This window comes from Hylaeus volcanicus, chromosome 1 (genome assembly GCF_026283585.1).
Source record: "Hylaeus volcanicus isolate JK05 chromosome 1, UHH_iyHylVolc1.0_haploid, whole genome shotgun sequence".
Taxonomy (NCBI): Eukaryota; Metazoa; Arthropoda; class Insecta; order Hymenoptera; family Colletidae; genus Hylaeus; species Hylaeus volcanicus.
The window spans coordinates 28,176,799-28,198,835 of record NC_071976.1 but is presented as its reverse complement, the minus strand read 5'-3'; the positions used below and the strand labels follow the sequence as shown (position 1 = coordinate 28,198,835).

At 45.8% G+C, this 22,037-nt stretch overlaps 1 protein-coding gene and 1 pseudogene across 1 annotated transcript in view; both read right to left on the bottom strand.

The window, feature by feature from the left end:
- LOC128878850 (muscle-specific protein 300 kDa-like) overlaps positions 1-22,031 on the bottom strand; it is a 32,578-nt pseudogene extending 10,547 nt beyond the window's left edge.
- The window catches only part of LOC128885080 (microtubule-associated protein futsch-like), an 8,208-nt gene continuing 8,140 nt past the window's right edge, over positions 21,970-22,037 (bottom strand). Inside the window, exon 3 of the mRNA XM_054138847.1 lies at positions 21,970-21,999. Within this exon, the coding sequence (XP_053994822.1) occupies positions 21,970-21,999 (30 nt within the window). The remainder of the gene's footprint in view (positions 22,000-22,037) is intronic.

Below are 22,037 nucleotides of genomic sequence, written 5' to 3'. Positions count from 1 at the left end.
AATAACAACGTTTACACACACACACACATACACACGTACGCGACGTCACGCGAATGAATGGCGCGCGCACAGATGAATGGAACGAATATATGAATGGGAGAGAGACAAAAAGATCGTCGTTGGAAAAAGTGAAACGTGTAAATACTACTGACAGATGCGCGCATGACGCATGATAGACGCGATTCGATACAGTTTCGAGCCGAAATTTTATACTCTTGAGTATTTATCGAACAAGTTTGCTTGCCAATCTCGTCTCTTTAACAACGTTTGTAGACATTCGTTATTTCGTATCTTTACGCACGACTATATGTAACTCGGATATATCATGTACATAAGGAACGAGTCGAGTATACTTTTTGGAACGATGCACTTGAATTTTACTTTGAAAGCGAAACGATAACTACGTATAAGGTAGATGGAAACGGGTGAAAAGTATTGACGCCGCCATATAAAAAGCACAGAGCATCCACCATGATTCCGGGTAGAAAAAGAATGCTAGACCGCACGTCGACATCCAGCGATCGTTGGATCGTTGAATCGTACGTACCTTCATCTCCTCGGGTGTGCACATGATTTTCAATTCGGGTCACCGTTCATCGTTTCTATTTTTCAGTGTGGGTCGCGTCGCGGCGTGGCGTCGGCGTCGGCGTCGGCATTGTTTCGCGTAGGCGAAGCGGCGCGGACACGTGTCGTACCGAAACGGGACACATGTCCCGAATTTTCGACTCGTGGCGACGAAAATAAAGAAAAAAAGCGAACATAATCACGCGGAGCGTGCGTTGTGGCGAAATTCACGCGAGCGCTTGCGATGCGCGAAAATGTGAGTAGCGCGACGATAAGGCCGCGGAAACGGTATAACAGATAACGACGCGATAGACGATGACTCGAGACTCGAAACGGAACAGAAACAAGCGTCCCGACGCTCTGGACCGGACTGCCGCCTCCGGGGATCGATGCGCATACCCCGACCGAGTGGGGGGACTCTCTTGCCCCGTATTTCAACGACCTACCCTCGCAGAGTCACGTTTCGCTCGCATTTGTGTAGGGTAAATCCCTATCGTTCTACGTTCTATGTCCTGTTTCTTCTATGCTATGCTATGCTACGCGTGGTGTGCTGGAAACGATAACGCTAATTCAAAGGTTTCATTTAAAAAACGCGCGCGCGCGCCACAATCACGTCAACTTCCCTTCCATTTTACAGGTGGGATAAGTCAGAGATCGCAAAGCAAGTCGATTAAAGATAATTACTTGACATTTTTTTAAATATTAATCGATAGTGGTAGGACAGTTAAGCTTCCGTAGATACGAAATTTTCAAATTATCTAAGGACGATAGACTGCGAAGATAGTCTTGTTTGACAATAAATACAAATTTTACAGCAAACCGATACGAAACGTTACGTCATGTATGTTCCACGCGCGATATCAACGACGATCGATATTAGAAGCAAACTCCGAAATTTTCATAAATTTGTTTTCACGCAGAAAACGATACCTGTATACCACGGAGCAAGAAATCATCGGTAGGGGCCGATGAGTCACCTCTGATGGCGTACACGATAAGATTTCAGGGTACGGTAATTGGTAATAATCCCTTACTCATAGAAACAAAACGATGTATTAAACCTCTGGAAACGCCAGCGTACCGTTCCATCGATAAATAATTTGCGTTTTACCGATGCGGAGCACATGTACGAGAATACATGTGCAATATTTTACCCGATGACTCAAACGTTGTGTACATATAGTATTAATTCAAACAAAATTTTCCACTCTTATCGCTCCTACGCGTTTCTCTTGTTTACACTACACGCGTGTTTCATATTTTTCGTATTCGAAGATCGATCATTCTCTGCCGAATCGGACACTTTTTCGAATGACGTTTCGGAAGTTTAAATATATCGCGGTTCTTAGGCGACATTTAAACGTATCTCGAAAGGTATCAAAAAGTGTTTAAACAAATTGTAACCGTTCAATCAACAGCAGGATGAGAACGAAATGTTTGTTGTATGCTCGCGCCAAAGAACGAGGACAACGAACTGAAAATTAAACGCATACCTTGATGTGTTTGACGGCCTCTTCGGGTGGTAGATTGGCGACGCTGTCCATCTGCGTGTCCGCCCAGGCTTTAACCGCGGCGCTCGAGTCTTTGTATTGTTCCCACAATCTGCAGGCGTGCTGATACTTGGTGCAAAGGGCATCTAATTCGGCCCTGGTGTCCTCCCAGGCCTGTACGGCCTCATTTACCGCCGCCTCGACCTTCTCGCGGACCTCTGCAGCGCAACCCTCCCGCAGAGGTTCGGCAGCTTCCCGCAATTCGCCAATGAGAACTTCTCGCGCGCCCAAATCACCGCTGAGACCCTGAACAGATAAAACGCTTGTTCGTAGACATAAACGCACGCGCACACGCGTTTCCTACGTCACGTTTGTCTAAAAAGTTCTAGTTCGGCTTCGCAATTCGATCAAATTCTTCGACCGCCACGAGTTAAGAAATAGGAGATCGGAGAACGATCGAGCAATCGATGCCCAATAGGCCAAAGTCTTTTCGCGTTCGAATATCGTAGAAATCGTGAGATTTTTCGACGTCGAGTTACCGAAAATATCTCGCACTTTGACCGAGATGAACCAATGTTTGCGTAGTGCGTCAGGCTTCGCGTTTCGACGAATTAACCGACGAACGTAGAATTGCTCGTTTCATTGGTTTCTAATCGACGCGGTCAAGTTGGAGATTATTAACGTTCTATATCCCTTGTATAACAAGGTCGATACACGTATCGAGTGGGTTCAATCGAGTTCACTTAATCGATTTATTAATTCGCGTCTCACCGTAGAGATCAAGGAAACAAACTCGCGCAGAAATGCTTCTTTTGTACGACTCGAATGAGTTGAACGAAACGTTAATTGATTTTGGTTTTTTCCTCTTCGAATAATCGCGACACTTTACGGCCGAGTTTCACGCGTACATGCGTGACGACGATGTTACCAAGGACAAGATTCCGTTCAGGCTTATGATTTCATCGTGTAGCGTAAAACTCGTGACGCGGATTAATTATTCTAACGAGGGAAATTGCACTGCGCGCCTGCTATGCTTATTAGCTACGATTAAAATGATCTGTGACGCGCGTTCGATATTATTCGGCGTCGATACGGACAGAGGTATCGTCTATTTCTTTCGATCGCGTGGAATCGCGTGGAGCAAGATTATTATGTAAATGGAAATACAGGAGTAATTGATACGGCGGTTCTGAAATTATTCCATTGTTATTCGCTGTTTAATTCTCAACTCGATTCGACTCGACTCAAATTGTGATCCATTACGAAACTCGCGTACATCGGATACTCGTGTTTCTTAGGGAACGAGAGAAACGCGAAAAAGAAGAAGGAGGAATCCAAAGAACGCGACATGTTGCGATATTCGCATTATCGTAAGATATCGTACGAATCAGATTCGCCGTGCGAGAGCGGCCGCGCCGCGTTACTCAAAGAATGCACACCCAGATTTCCCTTAAATACGTACTATAAATAATTTTGAGTCACGAGACTAGCACGTTTCGAGGCTCGCGCCGTCGAATTCGGTCAGAGCGTGGTTGAACTAATTCTGTGCCGTGTACTCGAGTTCGTTCACCTGCCTGAGAATTTTCCACCGAAACAGTAAGCGGAAATCGAATTACCGTCGACGCGTTTCACTCTCGATTTTCTGTTTTCCAAGATTCATCGAGAAACTTACGTGTACGTATTGGAATCTAAATAATTTACGATTACCGCGATCATTCGAATCGCCCGATTTTCCACGGGCCGGAAGTAACCGAGGTGTGCGCGCGCGCCTATGTCTCCGCTTGAAATTGTGGCCGCTGAATCGCGATAAGCAACGAGACAGGATGTTGCGGCCTGCCTGAAATTTCCGCCTTCTGTGTGTTGCGTAGCTGCAAACGCTCAAAATTCTTGCAAGTCCCGGAGAAATGCCACTCAACCGTTAAAAAATCATTTTTATCGAAAACATTATACCGAAGCTTGTTCGCAAGTATTTAAAAAGCAGTTATTTTTCCTAGATCGTTCAAATTGAATACCGTGTCATACCGTGTCATAACGTAACAGTACGGGCGATATTTGCGCGACGAATCGTAAAAGAGGCTATAAAAATGCGCAGCTAGACGCGCACGAATTATCGACGCGACGTCTAAATTCGTGACTAGAAATTCGCCAAACGAAACGTAATCGGAAACGAATGCCGAGACGGGAAATCGTAAACACGCCGAACGTCTTCGAGGCTAGGTAAATCCACGGCTTTTCCACGTGGCATAGTTTACATACCGTATCACTGCGTCATAGTTCCAGTCACTTTGGTCGTTTGTGTCATACCGTGTAATTACATCAAATCGGATTAGCGAGCGACGCTTGTCTGGAGCATGTCTGTTTTTTTCTCTTTCGAGTACTTAAACATCCGTCACGTTCGTTACAAAAACGCATATAGAACACAGGGAAAAGTATACTCTTTATATTTTTCTTTCTATATCCGCGTAACCGACTTCGTTTTTCAACGAGTACGATACCGTAACGATGTCGTACCGTCAGCAGACATTAATGTCACGTGTATTTTTTGACCCGATTCGAATTTCTGTATACAACCAACGCGACGCGACAGATGAAACGACCTCCGAAACATCGGGAAGAAAACAGAACATTTACGAGATTCTCGGCGTTTTGCTTGTCCTTCGATACAAACGTTGTTTTTTATTAAACGTATCACTATCCGCACGTTTCTCAAATAGTTCGCTTGCTTCTACGCATCGATAAGTGGGACGTGGATACTCGTCGAGCACACGAGAAAACTCTGAAATGTTAATTGCAATCGTAGCCTGTCGCTTATAAATTATGACGTACAAAGTTCGAGAAGATAGGAGCGAAAGAAAGCCGCGTAACGCGTTCCAACGTAACACCGAAACTATTCGAATCATTTTCAAGTTTCACAAACGGTTCATCGTCGAATCGTCACCGACCACAGTTCTCGCAGTTCAGACACGGACAAAATTTTCGTTCGGATAAAAATTTCGAAAAGTTAGGTACAAGTTATTCGCGAAGAGTTTTAATTATAGAATGGCATCCGAACGAATAGAAGTAAGCGTCGCGAACAAATCACTGTACCGTAGATTTTATTCGTCATCGGTTCCACGAATTAAATTTTGTCGATCTTCGTTGTTAAGATATGAATATTCAACGCTTACTTCCGACCAGCCGATTCACTGTGCCGAGCGCAAACATACTGGGCTCTCCGTGAACAGACGTAGCGTCGACCGTTTCCTCGATCTTTCGCGTGGTTCGCGTCACTGTCGTTCCTCATTCTTCATTTCACGATCCGTCGAGGCTCGAGGAAATTTCGGAACAGCTCGATGACGTTGTCGCGTACGAATACAAACTACTTGTCGCCAAATAGAATAGGAGAACAAGAGAAAAGGAAAAAAAAAAAAAGAAAGTCAACTCGCAGACTGGGATATCGAAAGAACGAACGTTCAGTTCGGCGCGGCGTTTAAAAGCGCGGGCTGTAGATCCAAACGCGACGACGGAACTCGTGCCACTGATACGCGACGCGACCCACGATAACACCGATCCAAACCCGGACAACGCGCATGCTCGGAACAAGCCGCGCTCCTTTCGCACGTGCCGAAGGTTATCGCTACGAAATGTATGCTTTCCGGTGACAGTGCCTTCTTAATCGTGCGATCGAAATCGAAAGTTTACAAATTTTTATTTAAGCCTTTTCCATCGAATATCGAAGATTCGTTAATTAAATACGCACAATTTCTTGGTTGTGTAACAGACTAACGCGCGCGAATAATTTTCAGCAACGATCGAACGATTTTGTATTAAAACAAAAAAAAAAAATAAAGTAAGTAGCAAAATAAGTTCCAAAGTAAAATATTCGATTTGCTAATGTTGCAGTGTTCGAAACAAACGCTTTCTCGTTTTTCAAGCGAAGAGACAGTTTCCTGTTCGCTGGGATCGAAAGCTTTGGGCGCAAGTATGCAGGTCGCTCGATACTCTCGAGTTCCAGTTATTTAAACTTGTAAAAGTTTTAACGCATTCCAGATTCTGTAGACTGTAAACGGTTCGAAGAATGTTCGACCGTCGAGTCGTTTGTGTCGTAAATCTTGGGTGGTTCGGTTACGTTGTTTTCTGCACGAACTTTGAATTACGGGATATCTAATTTTTCACGGAGATGAATCGTTGGTCGATTAAAGGAAATACCCTAAACGATGAGTTTGTAATAGGTATGTTGTTTTTTTTATTATAATTAAAGTGTAAATTGAAATAATGTCGGAATTGGTTTCGACGTGCTCGATCGTACGATAGTTATTTCGTTTCGTCGCGGCGGCAATTTAGCGAATTTAGCGGAAAAGTTCAAATAATTAATCCTTGTCGCGGCGTATTACGATCTTAGAGATTTCAACGCGAAAGAAAAAGTTTGAAACTTACCTCCAAGCGTTCGGTAGCTTTTAGCAATCTATCGTAATCGACGGAGCCCTGAACGGTCAACAGCTCCATCATATAGTCTGCTTCCTGAACCGACTGTTGCACCGTTTCCAACTGCCTCTCGAATCTTCGCCACAAGGCGAGTCGATTTTTCAACAGGGCCAACAACCGATGGCATCTCGTCTCTAAATCGGTGTGTGTGTCCTGTATACTAGAAATGTCTCGTTCCACGCTCACCGGCGAAACCGAAACTCTCATCACGGTGGAAGGAGTGTGAAGCATTTGCCTGAGTCCCATGATGTCTTGCCACAAAAGTGCGAGGTCGTCGGCGACCGTTTGGCAGCGATCTACGGCCGCTGCGACCACGTCGCTTCCCTGTCGCTCGCTTCCCTCGCACTGGTCCAATATAGATGATTGCCGTTGATGAGCTTTCCGGACGCGGCCGAAGCCACGTTGGATCGCCTGAAGCCTCTCCCTGAGTAGTTGCGCGGCGCCCAGTTCCTCGTTTATCTGGCTTTCGATGCGATGAGCCGAGGACAACAAGACCCCAACTTTCTCGCTTTCCGCCACGGGTAGCAGACCCAGTCGACCTAATTCGTCTTGGATCAACGAGATCCTGTCGAACAGAACCGTCAAACGTTCGATGTACAGATCCAGCTCCTCCTCCGTTTTCAAAACACCGTGAAAACCGTCGATCGTCATCCGCAGCTCGTTCAACTCTCTCTCGAGTAGCTTCAGCTTCTTGTTCGACGAGATTTCTTCGGAGGAGATGTTTCGGGTGACTTCCTCCTGGATGTTGTTGATTCGTTGGGCCACGTCGTCCCAGTGATCTTGAACCTCGCGATGGAATTGCCTTTGCAACATTTCGTCGGACAGCGGAATAATCCTCAGGGCTTGCTCGAAGCTGTTGTTCGCTTCTTCTCGTATGTTATTGTGAACCTCGTATTGCGCTTTCAGTTCCTGGTTGGAAACGTAACGAAAAGGTTTATACGAAAGGTATTACGAAGGAAACTATAAACATAGTACGTTATTTTCAAGAGGTGATTATGGTTATCCAACCAGAAGAAAACATACCCAAAATTGACGTATGTGACCTCCCGAGAGATCGCGGAGATTCGCCAATTCCTTCTCCACTATCGTCATCCATTTCTCCACCCGATTGATCAACGCTTCCTGATTGCACCAACTCTCTTTGAACGCCAGCAGTCTTCTCAACGAGGATTCCACGTTGTCCTGAAGCTTCGTGATCACATCTAAAGCTTCGCCGTAACGATCCTCGGGATCCTCGATGTTTATCAACTCTTGAAGACTGCGCGCCACGTTTAAAAGCTGAACAAGCCGGGCGTGATGCGTTGTTACGTCTGTCACTAGTGACTAAAAAGAAAACGAAAATAAAGCTCTCCCATCGCGTCGCGTCAAATATAGTTCTTGATACGCGTATCAACCGTTCGGTGCAAACCAGGCCATTATCGTACTTACTTGATACAAGGAGATGTACTGGTCGTAATCGGACGAAGTTACCGTTTGGAGATCGGGAACGCGTTGGTGAGCAACCTGGAGCCAACCCCTTTCCTCTTTCACTCCTTGCTCGAGAATGATCCATCGAGACGCGGCTAAAGCCATTTGCTGAGCCCTAGACGCGGCTTGATCCAGTAACGACATAGCTCTGCTGTGGAGTTGCTCGTGAAGGTCCGAGTATTTGGTTCTCGTGTCGGTGTCCAGGTTGCCTTCCAACGATTCCAGAATCCCCCGACAGTGATTCAAGTTGACGAAGAATTTCCTGTGCTTCTGCATCTCTTCCCGCAAGTGTTCGAGACTGATTACGGAGATTGGACTCTCCAGTAAGTTTTCCGCGATCTCGGTGATTTGCGCGAATTCCCGAAGCGTCTGCTCGTACTCCTCGGCCAGGAGCAGCAGTTGTACAAGCCGCTCGCGTTCGATGGATATGCCGTGCTCGATCATTTTCGTGGTCTCGTGCGCGGCGTAGATCTCTTCCGGGATGCGTTTCCCAGGATAATCGCGTTGCAATTCTTGCGACGCGGTGAGAAACGAGGCAGTTTTCCACATGTGGCAACGGTTCGTGTTCTCCAGTTTGTCGAGCTCTTCGAGTTTCCATTTCGTGGAGGCCTCGAGTTCGATGAGATCGTTCAGTCGAACGCGTTCATCTTCGATCAACCTGTCGATGTCGTACCAATCGTGATAAGAAAATAAAAATTCATCTATCGCTTGTCGAACGGTTGTCTTACCTGTACACGTTGTTCACGCCATTCTCGAATTCATCCCACCTTGCCAGCTCGCCGGTGATGTACTTCTCGCCGTCCTCGGTTGCGTCTTCGATCATCTTAACTTGATGCATCAGGGCGTCGAGGCACTCCTGCAAGTTGCCGCGATCTTCGTCCGGGTAATTGGACTCGATCGCTTTCCAGATATTAGTCAACTCCTGAATGTTTTCTTGGACGTTCTCCACCTCGTCCCTGAGCTCGATGTAGATCTTGTCGTCGTGAGAAGGACCGGTGGGGCACTCCTTGCTCAAGAAAATTCTGTACTCGATCGTTTCCAACCACGTAGAAATCGTCTCGACGATTACCACCAGCGTCTCTTCCATGGCGATCGCGTCCTTTTCTTGGGCCGCGTCCCTCAAGTGAGACAGTTCCTTGCGTATATCCGCCGCGCGTTCCTCTGCCAACTTTTCATTGGCTACCTCGTCCAAACGAGCGATGCGCAGAATATTCCCTAGGTGACTCGGCTGTTTACCGTTTCGAACATTATCCATCCGATCCGAGATCGCTTTAATGGTATTATTAGTTTGCGTTATTTGATGCGGAGGATGCTCGTATTCCATGGTTTCGCTTAAAAGGAAACCTTTGCAACTGGCAGCCTTTTGCGGAATCGAACGATGCGGTATCTCCCACGAGCCATCCTCTCTCTCCGCGATCTCGTATTTTCGACCGGGTGCTTTCGCCGCGGATTCGCTTATAATGTCGGCGTAGCTCTTTATCTTCGGTCGATCCTCTTCCTCTAAAATTGATTCTACCGGCGAGAATGGTTCTTCGGTCGTATCCATGGGTTCGGGGGATGGCAAACTCGTAACGACTGGTATCTGTTGTTGACTTGTCGATTTTAACGATTTTACCTCCGTTTTCTCCTCACCCAAACTCCATACGTATTGCGTTTCTTCGCCGATCGTTGGTTCCGTACCTCTTTCGATCTCGTCGATTTTTTCTTCCGGTGTAAATTTCAAATACTCTTCCTCCGCTTTTTCTTTTTCCGATTTAACGAAATCGCGAGTGGGCGACTTGTCTCTGCCGACGTTCTTTTTAGCAACATCGGAGTAAGACAATTTCAAGCCAACGTCTCGCGATTCCATAGGTTGACCAAATATGGATTCGAGTTCTTTTTCTCCTGGTGAAGAAATTTCGATGGTCTTGTGTCTTCTTTTCCGTTTCTGTCTCCTCGCGGCGTTACCGTCATTCGCTTTTGCCGAATTGTTTGAATCTTCAACGATCGTTGCGTCCTGCGACGCCGACGCGTCCGTCGACTTACTCGTAGCGTCGCGGTCGGTTGTACCAGTATCGCTGCTCGACAGTTCTATGGTCGCCTGCAAATGGATTTCAAACGACGCCGACGTGTCCGCACCAGCGTCTTTCTCCGACCCAGTAGTCTCCAATTTCGGTGACTCCACTCGTTCCGGATGTCTTTCCGCGTCTTCACTTTCGACGACCACTTTCGAGTCATCTTTGGTTTTTTGTACTTGTACATCAGGTGCTTCTGGAATTTCTGTATATATCGGTGGTGACTTGATCACCATCGACGCGTCTACCGCGTCCACCGTCGCGGTTGATATCGCGTCACCTCGCGGGTCCTTGGTCGCTGCTTCGACTTTATCGTTACTTTTATCCGTAATCGTTTCGACAGCTTCCAATACTTGACTCGTTTCCTGAGAAACCGTCACCAGCGACAACTTTCTCTTCTGGTCGTCCGGTTGCGTTTGTACGCTACCTTGTCGCGTTTCGGGAACGATTTCTATTTGTACGCTTTTCTCGACGCGTGAAATTAATTCAGGTGTTTTTATTTGTACAGAGCTATCCGATGTCTTTACCCCTCTCGACGAGCTGGTTTGCGATTGCACGTCGATCGTCTGTTTCGCTTCTTCGATGCTGGTTTGGGCGGACAGTTCGCAAACCTTTGCTCGAACCGGGGAAACGCTTATCGGACTCGTCTGAGACACCGTTTCCCGAGTGGCTTCCGACGATACGGTCTGCGATTCGGTTTCACGAGTTTCGGTTTCTCCACCGATCCGTTCCTCCGTTTCGGTAGTCTTGGAAGCTACAGAGCTCGGGGTTACGTCAGTCTGAACACCGAGACCGATTAAATCGTCGGCCGCGGTCGATGCTGGAGCAGCCGTTTGCTGTTCCGCGGCAATCAGAACTTTTTCGGCAGTCTGAGTCTCTGTAGCTGTGGACGGAGCTGTCGGTAAAGTTTGCGCCTCCGTGGAAACTACGTTCGCGGAGACAGTTTGAACCAAGGTATGTTCAGTTTTTGTTGGAACGATCGCGGAATGAATTTCTTTCGCGGGACTGGTTTGAACGGCGTAATCTTTTGCCGGTGTTTCGGTCCTTTGTATCGTCTGCGTGCTTATTTCGTCGCGTTTCGGTACAGCCGTTTGCGCACCGAAATCTAACACGGATAACGAACAAGTCTGTATTTCGGAGTGCTGCGTCTCGCCGGATAACGGGGATGTTTGTATCTCCGCGTGAACTTGTTGCCCTATCGGCGCCGGCGCTTTCGTTTCTTCCGAAGTTTGCGCGCCAAAGTCCAAGACAGGTAAAGGTGACGTCTGCATCTCCGTGTGAACTTGTTCCACTTTCGGCGTTTTTGTTTCTTCCGAAGTTTGCGCGGCGAAATCCGATATAGGTAAAGGCGACGTTTGCACCACCGTGTCAACTTCTTCTACTTTGGCCGCCTGAATTTCTCCCAAAGTTTCCGTTCCAAAGTCTAATCTTTGTAAGAAAGGTAAGGGGGACGTTTGTATTTCCGTGTCAATTTGTTCCATTTTCGGCGCTTGAATTTCTCCCAAAGTTTCGGGTCCAACGTCTAATTTTTGTAAGAAAGGTAAGGGGGACGTTTGCATTTCCGTGTCAACTTCTTCCACTTTAGGTGTCTTACTTTCTTCCGAAGTTTGCGCGTCGACATCCAATGTAGACAAAGGTGACGTTTGCATCTTCGCGTGAACCCGTTCCGTTTTCGGCGCTTCAATTTCCTCCGAAGTTTGCGCTCCAAAGTCTAAGAGAGGCGAGGGAGACGTTTGCATCTCCGTGTCAACTTGTTCCACTTTCGGCGTTTTTGTTTCTTCCGAAGTTTGCGCGGCGAAATCCGATATAGGTAAAGGCGACGTTTGCACCACCGTGTCAACTTCTTCTACTTTGCCCGTTTGAATTTCTTCCAAAGTTTGCGCTTCAACGTCCAATAGAGAGAGGGGAGACGTTTGTATCCCGGTGTCAACGTTTTCTTCGAAATCGTCCGGGGAGATTTGGGGAGACGTTTGTACATGTTCGTGAATTTCTCGAACCTCAAATTTTCTTGTTTCTTCCGAAAGCTGCGGGGATGTTTGCACGAAAATTTCGCAAACGTTGACCTGCCGCGAAACCATGGTCGATTCGTTTAACGCGGTACCTGGAGAAGCTTCGTCTTTGCTACCGCCTACGTCTTCCCGTTTCTTTTTCTTTTTCTTCTTCTTCGTCGCTTTCGCGTCCTCGGTCTCTACCGGAGCCAGATCGTCGGTAAATTCTCCCTCGTCGGTGGTAGTCTTGGGAAACTCGGACTGCTCTTCCTCCCTAGAACTTCTCGCTCTCTGTTTCTTCTTTTTCCTTCTCTTCTTCTTCGTTTCGTTCCCATCGTCCGGTGTAGTAGCAGAAGCCATTGTTCTGTCGTCCGCACGGTATCCATCCTCGCCTTCCGAACTTTCGTCTTTAACGGTGAAATCGAGTTCGGTCGATTCGATCATTTCCGCTACGTCCGGGTGCGGTGTTTCGCTGACATGTTTGGAAGAGTCGGACAACGGGACGTTGATCTCTACCGAGTCACCGATGTTCGAAACTAACGAAATACTCGATCTCGTATCGATCGACTCGATCGGCGATTCAGCCGCTGCTTCCGTAAGATGCCGACGACGCTCGTCTTCCTTTTCCGAACCGATGGCCGACTCGTCCGAAGCGACGACGTCTTTTTCTGATACGATGACAGACTTATCCGCCATTGCTATTCCTTGTTCCCATGGCGGCGATGTTTGAACGGTTCTGTCACAAATTATCGGGGTATTTTCCTTATCCTTATCCTCTGTAGGGATTTCGGGTAGCGGCGATGTCTGAGTGATTTTTTCGCCAATTATCGAGGTACTTTCTTTATCCGCTGGTAAACTGATGATAACATCTTTCTTTACCATGTGGTATGACGCAACCATTGGCGTTGGTTCCGCTTGACTCGATACAGACACCGTGGGTTCGATTTCTTCTCCCTCTTTCCGTACACCCAAAGATATTTCAACCTTATGCAGGAGTGGTTTGTACTCTGGTTTTAACGCCTCGTCGAAGTAGTCGTATTCCGATTCAGGTGCAAAGGAATCTTTAACCATTTGTTGTTTATCGTTAATTGGCTGAATACGCGGCTCGTCTTTCGTTTCTTTTCTAACTAGCTTTTCGCTTCGGTCAGGTTCTTCTCCCGAGATGTCAACCTTCTTCCGTATCTCGATCGACGGCGACGGAGGGATAACATCCATCGGTGGTGTATCGTGCGCTTTGGTTGTTATCGTCGACGTCGTTTCGATTGCAGAACTTTCCTTTAATATAGGAACATTCGAGTTATCGACATCGGCATCTACGGTGCGGCTAGTATCATCGTGCTTTTCTAAATCTACCGTGCGACTTTCTATTTGTACATCAGGTGTTTCGATCTTTACGGGTGCATCGACAAACTTACAAGTCGCTTTAGCGGTGGGTGTTAAGTAATCCGACGCAATGGAAACGATCGGAGATTTGTCCGATAACCGTTGCGTCTCCGTTTCGTCTACCTTGATTTCTTGGATAGGGCTCTGTAAAGCAGCGGATACTTGAGCATCGATAAACGTACGACTGTCCACCGGAAGTGGCTTTTCCTCGTTTACCTCGATCGTAAACTGCTCGGTCTCGTACTTGTCCGTGGTCCCAAGCAAAAGCTCGTTCTCTTCTCTTCTAACAAATTCGAATTGATCGACATCCAACGAACTTTGCATCGATGGCTCTCGAAGACTCTCCGAAAACTCTTTCTCGTAAACTTCCGCATCCACGGATCCCTCTCGAGCGTCGCGAATCTGTTCCATTGGGATCTCTGTATCCGAAAATACCTCTTCGATGATCACGCTTTCCTTTTCGACCTCGGGAATAGCAGTCTTTCTTTTTGTTTCCAAGTACTCTGTAATTGGATGCATATCTTTAGCGAACGCGCCAAAAAATGGTCCTTGCATAGGAGTATCGTCAACGTCACCTTGACCCAGTCCTAAACTTTTCTCCGTCTTACTTTCCACCGTCACCTCTTCCTTTTCCTCTTCCACTTTCTCCGTCGTCGTCGTCGGTTGTTCGTCAACGTCGAATTGTCGTTGTTCTTCGTGTTTCACCACGTTGATACTTATATGTGGTATGTTCTTCTCGTCTATTTCCACTTGTTCGGGCTCTTCTATTATTTCCTCCGTAGTGGTCTCCTTACCATCGACGATCGTCACCTTACGAATGATTCTTCTCGTCTTCCTGACCACCCGTCTGGTCACCTGTTGCACCACCGCGTGAACGCTGGACGTTTTCGCCTGATATTCTCCGGCCTCCGTCAGAATTCCCTCCTCGAGCGGTTGCGGGCTGACGTCTCGGATGTTACCTTGCGTGACCGTATGCGTGTATCGAGGCACCGATTCGTATTCCTCAACGTTAACGTCCTCGTAAGGCGTCTTCGTTCCGGTCGCGATTTTCCCTCCGTAGATCTGTTTCGTGGTGGTCTCGATGGTTCCGTTCGGTTTCGCGGTTGTCACCGTGATCTGCTGATCCCTCATGGTGGCCTCTGAAAAGGCCTGCACCACGGACGGAGCGTCTCCGATCGCCGTCGACATCGAGGACAAGTGTTGTTGAGATGTATGCCTACTCGTTACCGTGGTACGTCTCAATTTTCTCACGATGATTCTCTTCGAACCGTCTTCGTCCACTACGATCTCGGTGGTGACGTCGTCCGGTTCGACCAAAACCGTCTCGAACGATTGGGGTGCCGCGTGAACGATGTTCAACTCGCTGGTGGTATTCTCGGTGTTCTTAAGATCCTGATATCGCATGTCGACCACGATGTCTTCCGGCATCGTGTCCTGATGTTCCCGATCGATTTCCTGGCTGAAAGCGGTCGGTAGATTTTTCGTGGCTATCTCGATCACGTCGTGGTCGCCGTCCGTGCTCTTTACGATCTTTATAGTTTCCTGATTTTGAGGGGTCTCGTCAGGGTACGACGTGTCTACGGTTTGCGTGGTCAGCGAATGACACACCGCGGCAGCTGGCTCCGGGATACGATTCGTAGATGTTTGCTTGGTGAGTTGCCGCGGTTTCTCGAAGTTCTCGTTCGCTAGCAAACTCTGGCCCGTTTGCAGAGACACGTCAGCCAGAGATGGCATGCTACTCTCGAGAGACGATCGAATGGAGGGTGCTTGATCTAGGGTAGCGTCGTCGGGCTCCGACGCCGACGCCGACGCCGACGCTGACGCCGACGTGTCGTCGGCACGCGTTTCTTCGTCGCGAACATCCTGAAAAATCGAAAACGATCTAGCTAAAGGTATCCGCGTGACGTTTGAACAAATTGTTTCCGTGGTTCCTTGCATGGAATTGCGAGTCCTCGACTTTCCAAATTCCACACTTTAACGTGGTACGAACCCAATGACTTTTTTTTTTATAGGCGGTAGAAATTAATTATTGCTAATTGGAAGCTTTGCGATTTAAATTACAAGCTAGCGATTTGTTAAGGGGTTGGTCGCAGTCAGGAAAATGAAAACGTACACTTTCTTGAGTGTTTTTTTTTGTAAGGTATTAAATAATAATTTTTCTGAATGAAATGTAAATATATTACAAAGTACGTCTTAAAGAACTATAAACAAATTTTTGTTTTGAAAAAAGGTTAATTCATTTCGTCACAACAGGTGATGGCATGGGTGGCCACTTGGTTTGCAGCGAGCAAGATTTCTTCGAACTGGTGCACCTGAAAACAAAACTAAACGTAGATTTAGAAAATATATTAGAATAACGGGTCCCTGATCGAAGGATTTTTTATTTTCTTATATACTTTTCTTTTTATTTTCTATTTAATCGCTTAATTTTATAATGAAAATTGAACTTCAACTTCAAATGCACGTCACTTTGTTTTAAATTAATTTTTTCAAAATCCTTCGATCAAGGACTCGTTAGTCTAATATATTCTCCAAATCTACCTTTATGTTTGTTTTCAGGTATACCAGTTTGGAGAAATGTTGCTCACCGCAAACAAAATGGCCACCTACGTCATCGCCTGTTACGACGAAACGAATTAACCTTTTTTTAAAACAAAAATTTGTTTACAGTTCTTTAAGATATATATTTTGTCACATATTTAAATTTCGTTAATAAAAATTATTATTTAATACCTTAAAAAAAAAAAATAGTCAAGAAAGTGTCCGTTTTCATTTTCCTGACTGCGACTAACCCCTTAACGACGAATTTGGTACGGAATTACGATGAATTCGGTTGCGCTTCAATGATCGAAAGCTTCAATGATCGGTCTTATGTAACGTGTCAGACATTGGTGACGAAGACAACAGCGGTGCCCCCTAAAGTAGTAAAATTCATCGAATGTTTGTTAGCGACACCGTTGCGTTAATCACTTGTTTGTTACGTGAAAGGCGATGTTACGTGATTCGGCTCGAGTTTGAATATTTTAATCGGCACGCTCGCACCTGCATGGCGTCGATGGAAACGGAGACGAGAGTTATTCGGTAAGCAGAATCTCCCTCGAGAGCAAGAACGGGAGTGTCCGCGGAGAAGAACACTCGGCGTAACACTGTTTTATTTTTAGCTTTCAATGAACGCTACGCCCGATTTCATTTCAATGCGTCTATTTCGAGCACGCCTGTCGTCTATAATACGCCTGCTGTATGTAAAACTTATAGAAAATACAAGTCAGCGCGATCAATCGTAGACAAATGTTTCGCGTCTGCAAGAGTAACGCAATAATATTTACCGATTCGAGATACACGTATGAAAGAAATTAATAAAAATTAAAAGAAACGCTAGATTTCTAGAATTTTTACTAACGTTTCAAACGTTTGCGATTGGACCGCGTTAACGATCTTTTCGTATCGACGCCGTTATTATCGATTCGAAATCGTCCATGCTCGTATACGAGTACGTACGTGTACTCTAGGGTAAGATTCCTCTCGTTGCCATATCGAGTCGCGATACATGTACGGCATATGCTACGTTCGGTGATATCGGGAATAAATAAAAGGGGGAGGTGAGGATTAATGAGAATACTTTAATTGCATGAAAAAATTACAGTAACAATGTATTAACATTCCTTAAACAAATGCTGTGACCTATATGTATATATACATATATTACATCCGTTACCTTAAGCTAAAGGAACATAAAGTGCATTGTAAATAATACATGATGGGATGCTAGCAAATAAAAGAAAAATAAACAAACGGCGACAGTGGTGAAAGTAATGATTGCGGTATTGCGTGATGAGAAGCCTGTGAAAATTAACGGGACGATGGTGCTGCGATGAGTGATTCCCCGAATAACCCATAACCATATACGTGCAAAACGAAATACAGTTGTAACGAATATATCGAAATTACTACCTCGAAGCAGCGAAAGTAAAAGAATATTACATGCTTCCCCGTTTAACGATTACCTTGCTCCGTCTTATCATTATTCAAGACATAAGCAGTATATATATATATATCGTATATACGTATATTATTTCTACATATACATACTGTGCACGTTTACGTCATTCTTTGGCATCCCTTGCGTCAGCAAGAGATCGAATAACATTTTTCCCTTCTTCGAAACGATTACACGGATAGACTAGACGATTAGAGCGACTAGAAAATTTAATCAAAAGTTTCCCATTTTTTTCAACGATTAAAAGATTCCTCCGACGAAATTGTACTTGCCTATTCGCGTTTGGTTTATTTGGAAATTTGTTTTTTGCAGAATTTTTCAGTTTCATTACGTTCGTTTCTCTTTCTAATCGTCGCGTGCTTCACGAGATTGTTGCGCGAAGGTCGGCAAGGTTTGCGAAAGCCCCCGAGCATTGGAAAACGTTGGGTACCTGCTGCCTTTGCTGCAGACGAGACATCACCTCCAACAACGCGTTTTTCAGGACCTTTGCCAGAGTGCTGATTTCTGGCAACGATTCGAGCTCCGACACACGCTGCGCGTGACTGCTGAGCTCGTCCTGCAAAGCCTGTTCGTACAGACACACACAGACGTAAAAACATCGCCGTGATTCCGATTAAAAATAAATCGGGTCCGCCGACATACGTTATACACATATTCGAAAACCGAACGTTACTCGAACAACGTTGATATTTCCGATGCGTTATCGCAGTTATCGAATGTCTAATATAAATATTTTTTACGTATATTCCAAGTACATACTTTGAACAATATTTTCGTCAAATTCTAGAAAAAAGAATCCGTTGTTCCGTATGAAAAATATAATATAGATATTCTTGACCGTGAGATGGAACTGATCTCCTTGATTTTAACGATCCCGATCGAATGGAACAAGAATTGTTACATACCGTGTAAATTTACGCTAAAAAGGGGGAACTCGAGGTCTAAACGATCTCTCGAAGAAGAATTGGTATCTTTTTCTATCGTTAATCGTCAACACACCTTGTTCGTGGCAATCGGTTGTTGCTCCCTTATGCTTGCCACGATGTTCTTCAACCAAGCGTCCGTTTCGTCTAAAAATTGTTTGTAAGCATGGATATCATGACCGCGTTGCTCTTGGTGACCGCGCGCACCCTCGAGAGTGGTTCGTCCTTGTTCTGCTTGCGCCAACAGGGTGTCGATGCGCGCCCGAACTTCCGCCAGATTGCTTACGAGTCTCTGGGACTCCGCGTCGGCTGGAATTTTCTGTAACTCTTCCTCCAACCGGCGAGTCTCTTGCTCGTAAGAGCGAAGCTCTGTCAGAAGCACCTGAAATTTAAACGATATTTAAAAAGTGTACAACATGCATTCTGAAATCGTATCGTTGACAACTTTCGTCGAAAACTAATATTAAATATCGCAAACTTTAATGCCAAGTTCCATGGAGCGGGTTTCGTGTTGAAATTTGTATACGTTTATTGCGCCGTCGATTATCTCACCGTGATCGCGGAAAGCATAGAGTCTATGTTGTCTCGTGGCAAGAAGGTTCCCTTCAAATTCGAGAGACTCAGCTGTAAAACCATCAGACGTTCTTGTATGATATCCTGCAACACAGTGATCGGTTAGCGAACACACGTCGACGATGCATCGAACGATGGATCAGAAAATATGCCGTGCGCATCACGAACTTCAACTCAATTTCGGTCTGTTAATAAATGGAATAGCTTGGGGGTATCTCGCGTTAAATCGTAAATATCTAGCAAAATCGCAATACAGGGATAGGTATGCGTAACACATAAACACGTCAAATTACTTTGTTCTCCGTACGGCTTGTGAGTTGGGTCAGAAACGCTACCGGCATGCAGGTTCGGTAATACACAGGGATTTCGAATATATCAACTCTTCGTTTACGAAAGTGTCGTTCTTAAAGTGTATCCAACCGTGGGACGTAAAATTTCGTTTATTCTACCGGATGTTGTATAGAATCGAGTAAATTTCGATCGTATGAATTACGAGGCAATTATTTTTCATTCGATGGTTACGAAATATTGCTCGGATAGAATTAGGGAAGAAATCGTACTCGATACGATATTTCCGCGATAAGCATCCTCAACGTGACGTCTCGAGCAGTTGGAATATCGATTAAAAAAAAAAAAAAGAAAATAACAGAAAAAAAAAGTCATCCGGCTTGAAAATGTTGGTGTCACCGAACCGAACCGCAACGCATCGCAACGCAAACTGAAAATCAAGTAACGTTAGGCTTATGCATGTCTAAACACTACCATGCAGGGCAAAAGAGAAAAAGAGAATCGTCCGTAGAAGACGATGAAGCGATAGCGATACGTATGATAGCGTAGCGATAACTATTAACGCTATTAACGCTGGCTAGCAACGTGAAAAGGCAAAGAGTCGGCGAGTAGAAGAGAGATACGCTCCAAGTAAAGAGATCGAGACAAGTGAAACGATCAGCACAAGATATATAGAAAATTGATAGAAAACGAGGGCACAAGAAAACAGTACAAAACACTATATATAGGTGTATGCCAAGTACACACGCACACGCGCACGCGCACACACACGCACACGGTTCGCAAACGCACGCGGCACAATCGAACGGTCGCGTGCACTCTCGGTTGCACGTTTCGCGGAGCATTCTAGTCCGATTATATTACAGAGAAAATACGAGAGATTTTTTGGAAAATGCTAGACTAGGATACCCCGTTGAATCGACGATGGGTGCATGCGATCGTCGTAGCCGCGTACGTGCGCGTACACACAATTCTCCGCAACAGAGCTGGCCAGTGAATTCGTTCAAGCTCGACTGCGTAAAAATCGAGCAGCTGGTTGTGATATGAACCGCACCTTGATCCCTCGTATCCTTTTTTCAGCCTCATCTTCAGCTACCCCCGTCTTTTTCTCCGTCTCGACAACATTTGGAGTCCGCCGCTGCATCGATCCTCTTTCTCTACCTAAATGTTCTTTGGGATCTGGACAGTGGCAGGAAATGTTTGGCGGTGTTGGGGACGAATCGCGCGGATCGGAACAAACCAAGCCAACCAACTGTTCGCGAAACGAATACTCGAGTGGCGAACAGTTGCTATCACGATCGAAATTGGAAAATCGCTCGCTCGAAGCGGATTCGAGAGCCGACGACGATTCGTTGCGTTTGAAATCGAATTGTTTCTCGTCCTCGACAATTGCGCGGACAAAGAATTCCTGGGAAGGAGATTTGTTGTCGGAGGTAGAAGTGGGATCCGAGACCGTTCCCTGTTCGTTTTCGCTCGACAAGTAAGTACTGTAATCGCTCCAACTACCTATGCCTCCGGGAAGGTCGGCGATCAGACGTTCCGTCTGAGGTCCACCCATGAACAACGAGTTAAAAGGACCACCGTTTCCTTCGCGATTCTTTAAACTACCGTCGCGATCCCCGTCGAAGTCGTCTGGGTCATTGGAATCGCGTTTAATATCGCGACCGGTATTTCCTTTCGTGTAATTGGCCAAGTTCTCGAATAGGTAGCGTTCGGCCTCGTGGTAAGGATGCTTTTCCGGCCAGAAACCGCTATCCAGGGAGAGGAATTTCGATCTGCTCAGTTCCGATAGGGTCTTTAAGATCAGAGGGGTTTCGGCCGGTTTCTTTTTCTCGGGACTCAAAACCAAGATCTCGTCCGCTATGTAGAATTGTACTTTTGGCTTTGCTGGCTCGATTACGATATCGGCGGTCTCTATTTCGGGCTCGGTCGACATGCACTTCTCGAATTCTTCCTCTGTTTGCAGCTGGCTCTCGATCGAGTCTAATACCACGGGTAGCTCCTCGATTTCTTCCTCTAATAAATTTATCGGTTTCCTCGTTTCGGAATCTTCGTCCGTTTTACTATCGATCATAGTTTCGTCATCTGTTATCACTCGTGGTTGAGTTTCTTTAATAATAATATCTTTCGCGTTTAGCGTTCCCTCGTCTATATTTTCCACGATTCTTTTTACAAATTCGGTTCTCTCTTCAGTTTTGATATCACGTGATGTCGTTTCACTTTCATCGATTACGTCGAAACCTTTATCCGTTGTCGTTTCTCCCATTGTTTCCGTAATCGATCCTTTAACTTCCGGTACGTTAGCTTCGCGATCTTTACTTATTTCTTCCTTGCTTTTTCTCTCACATTTTTCACTCACAGTTCCAACATCGTTAGCAGGTGTTTTTTCTTCTTCGATTACTTTTTCTTCCGTAATCGACAGTTTCTCTACGTTCTCTCGAACGTCGATATCTTTCATTTCTTTATCGATTACAGGTTTCTGTTCCTCTCGACCTTCCGATGTTTGAGCTTCTACCTTTTCCTCGGCGATTCCTTTACCTTTCTCACCGCCAATCGTTTCTTTCGAAACCCCTTGGACTAACGCGGTAGAAGAATCTGTTCTGAAAGTCTTCGTGTCTTCATTTTTTGCAAAGACAGATTCCTCAGCGACAACTGCAGGCGCAGGTGGAGACTTTGGAGTCTCTTGTTCTTCGCGTTTAGCATTCTTCGCTTGTTTACTCTTACGTTTCGATTTCTCTTTCGCAACACGTGCATCTTTTTCCCGTTCTATGGGTTGCTCTACCGTATCTTTCGTTGCTGTCGATACTTCTTTAACCGATTTTGACGCTTTTACGTTTGCTTCGGGA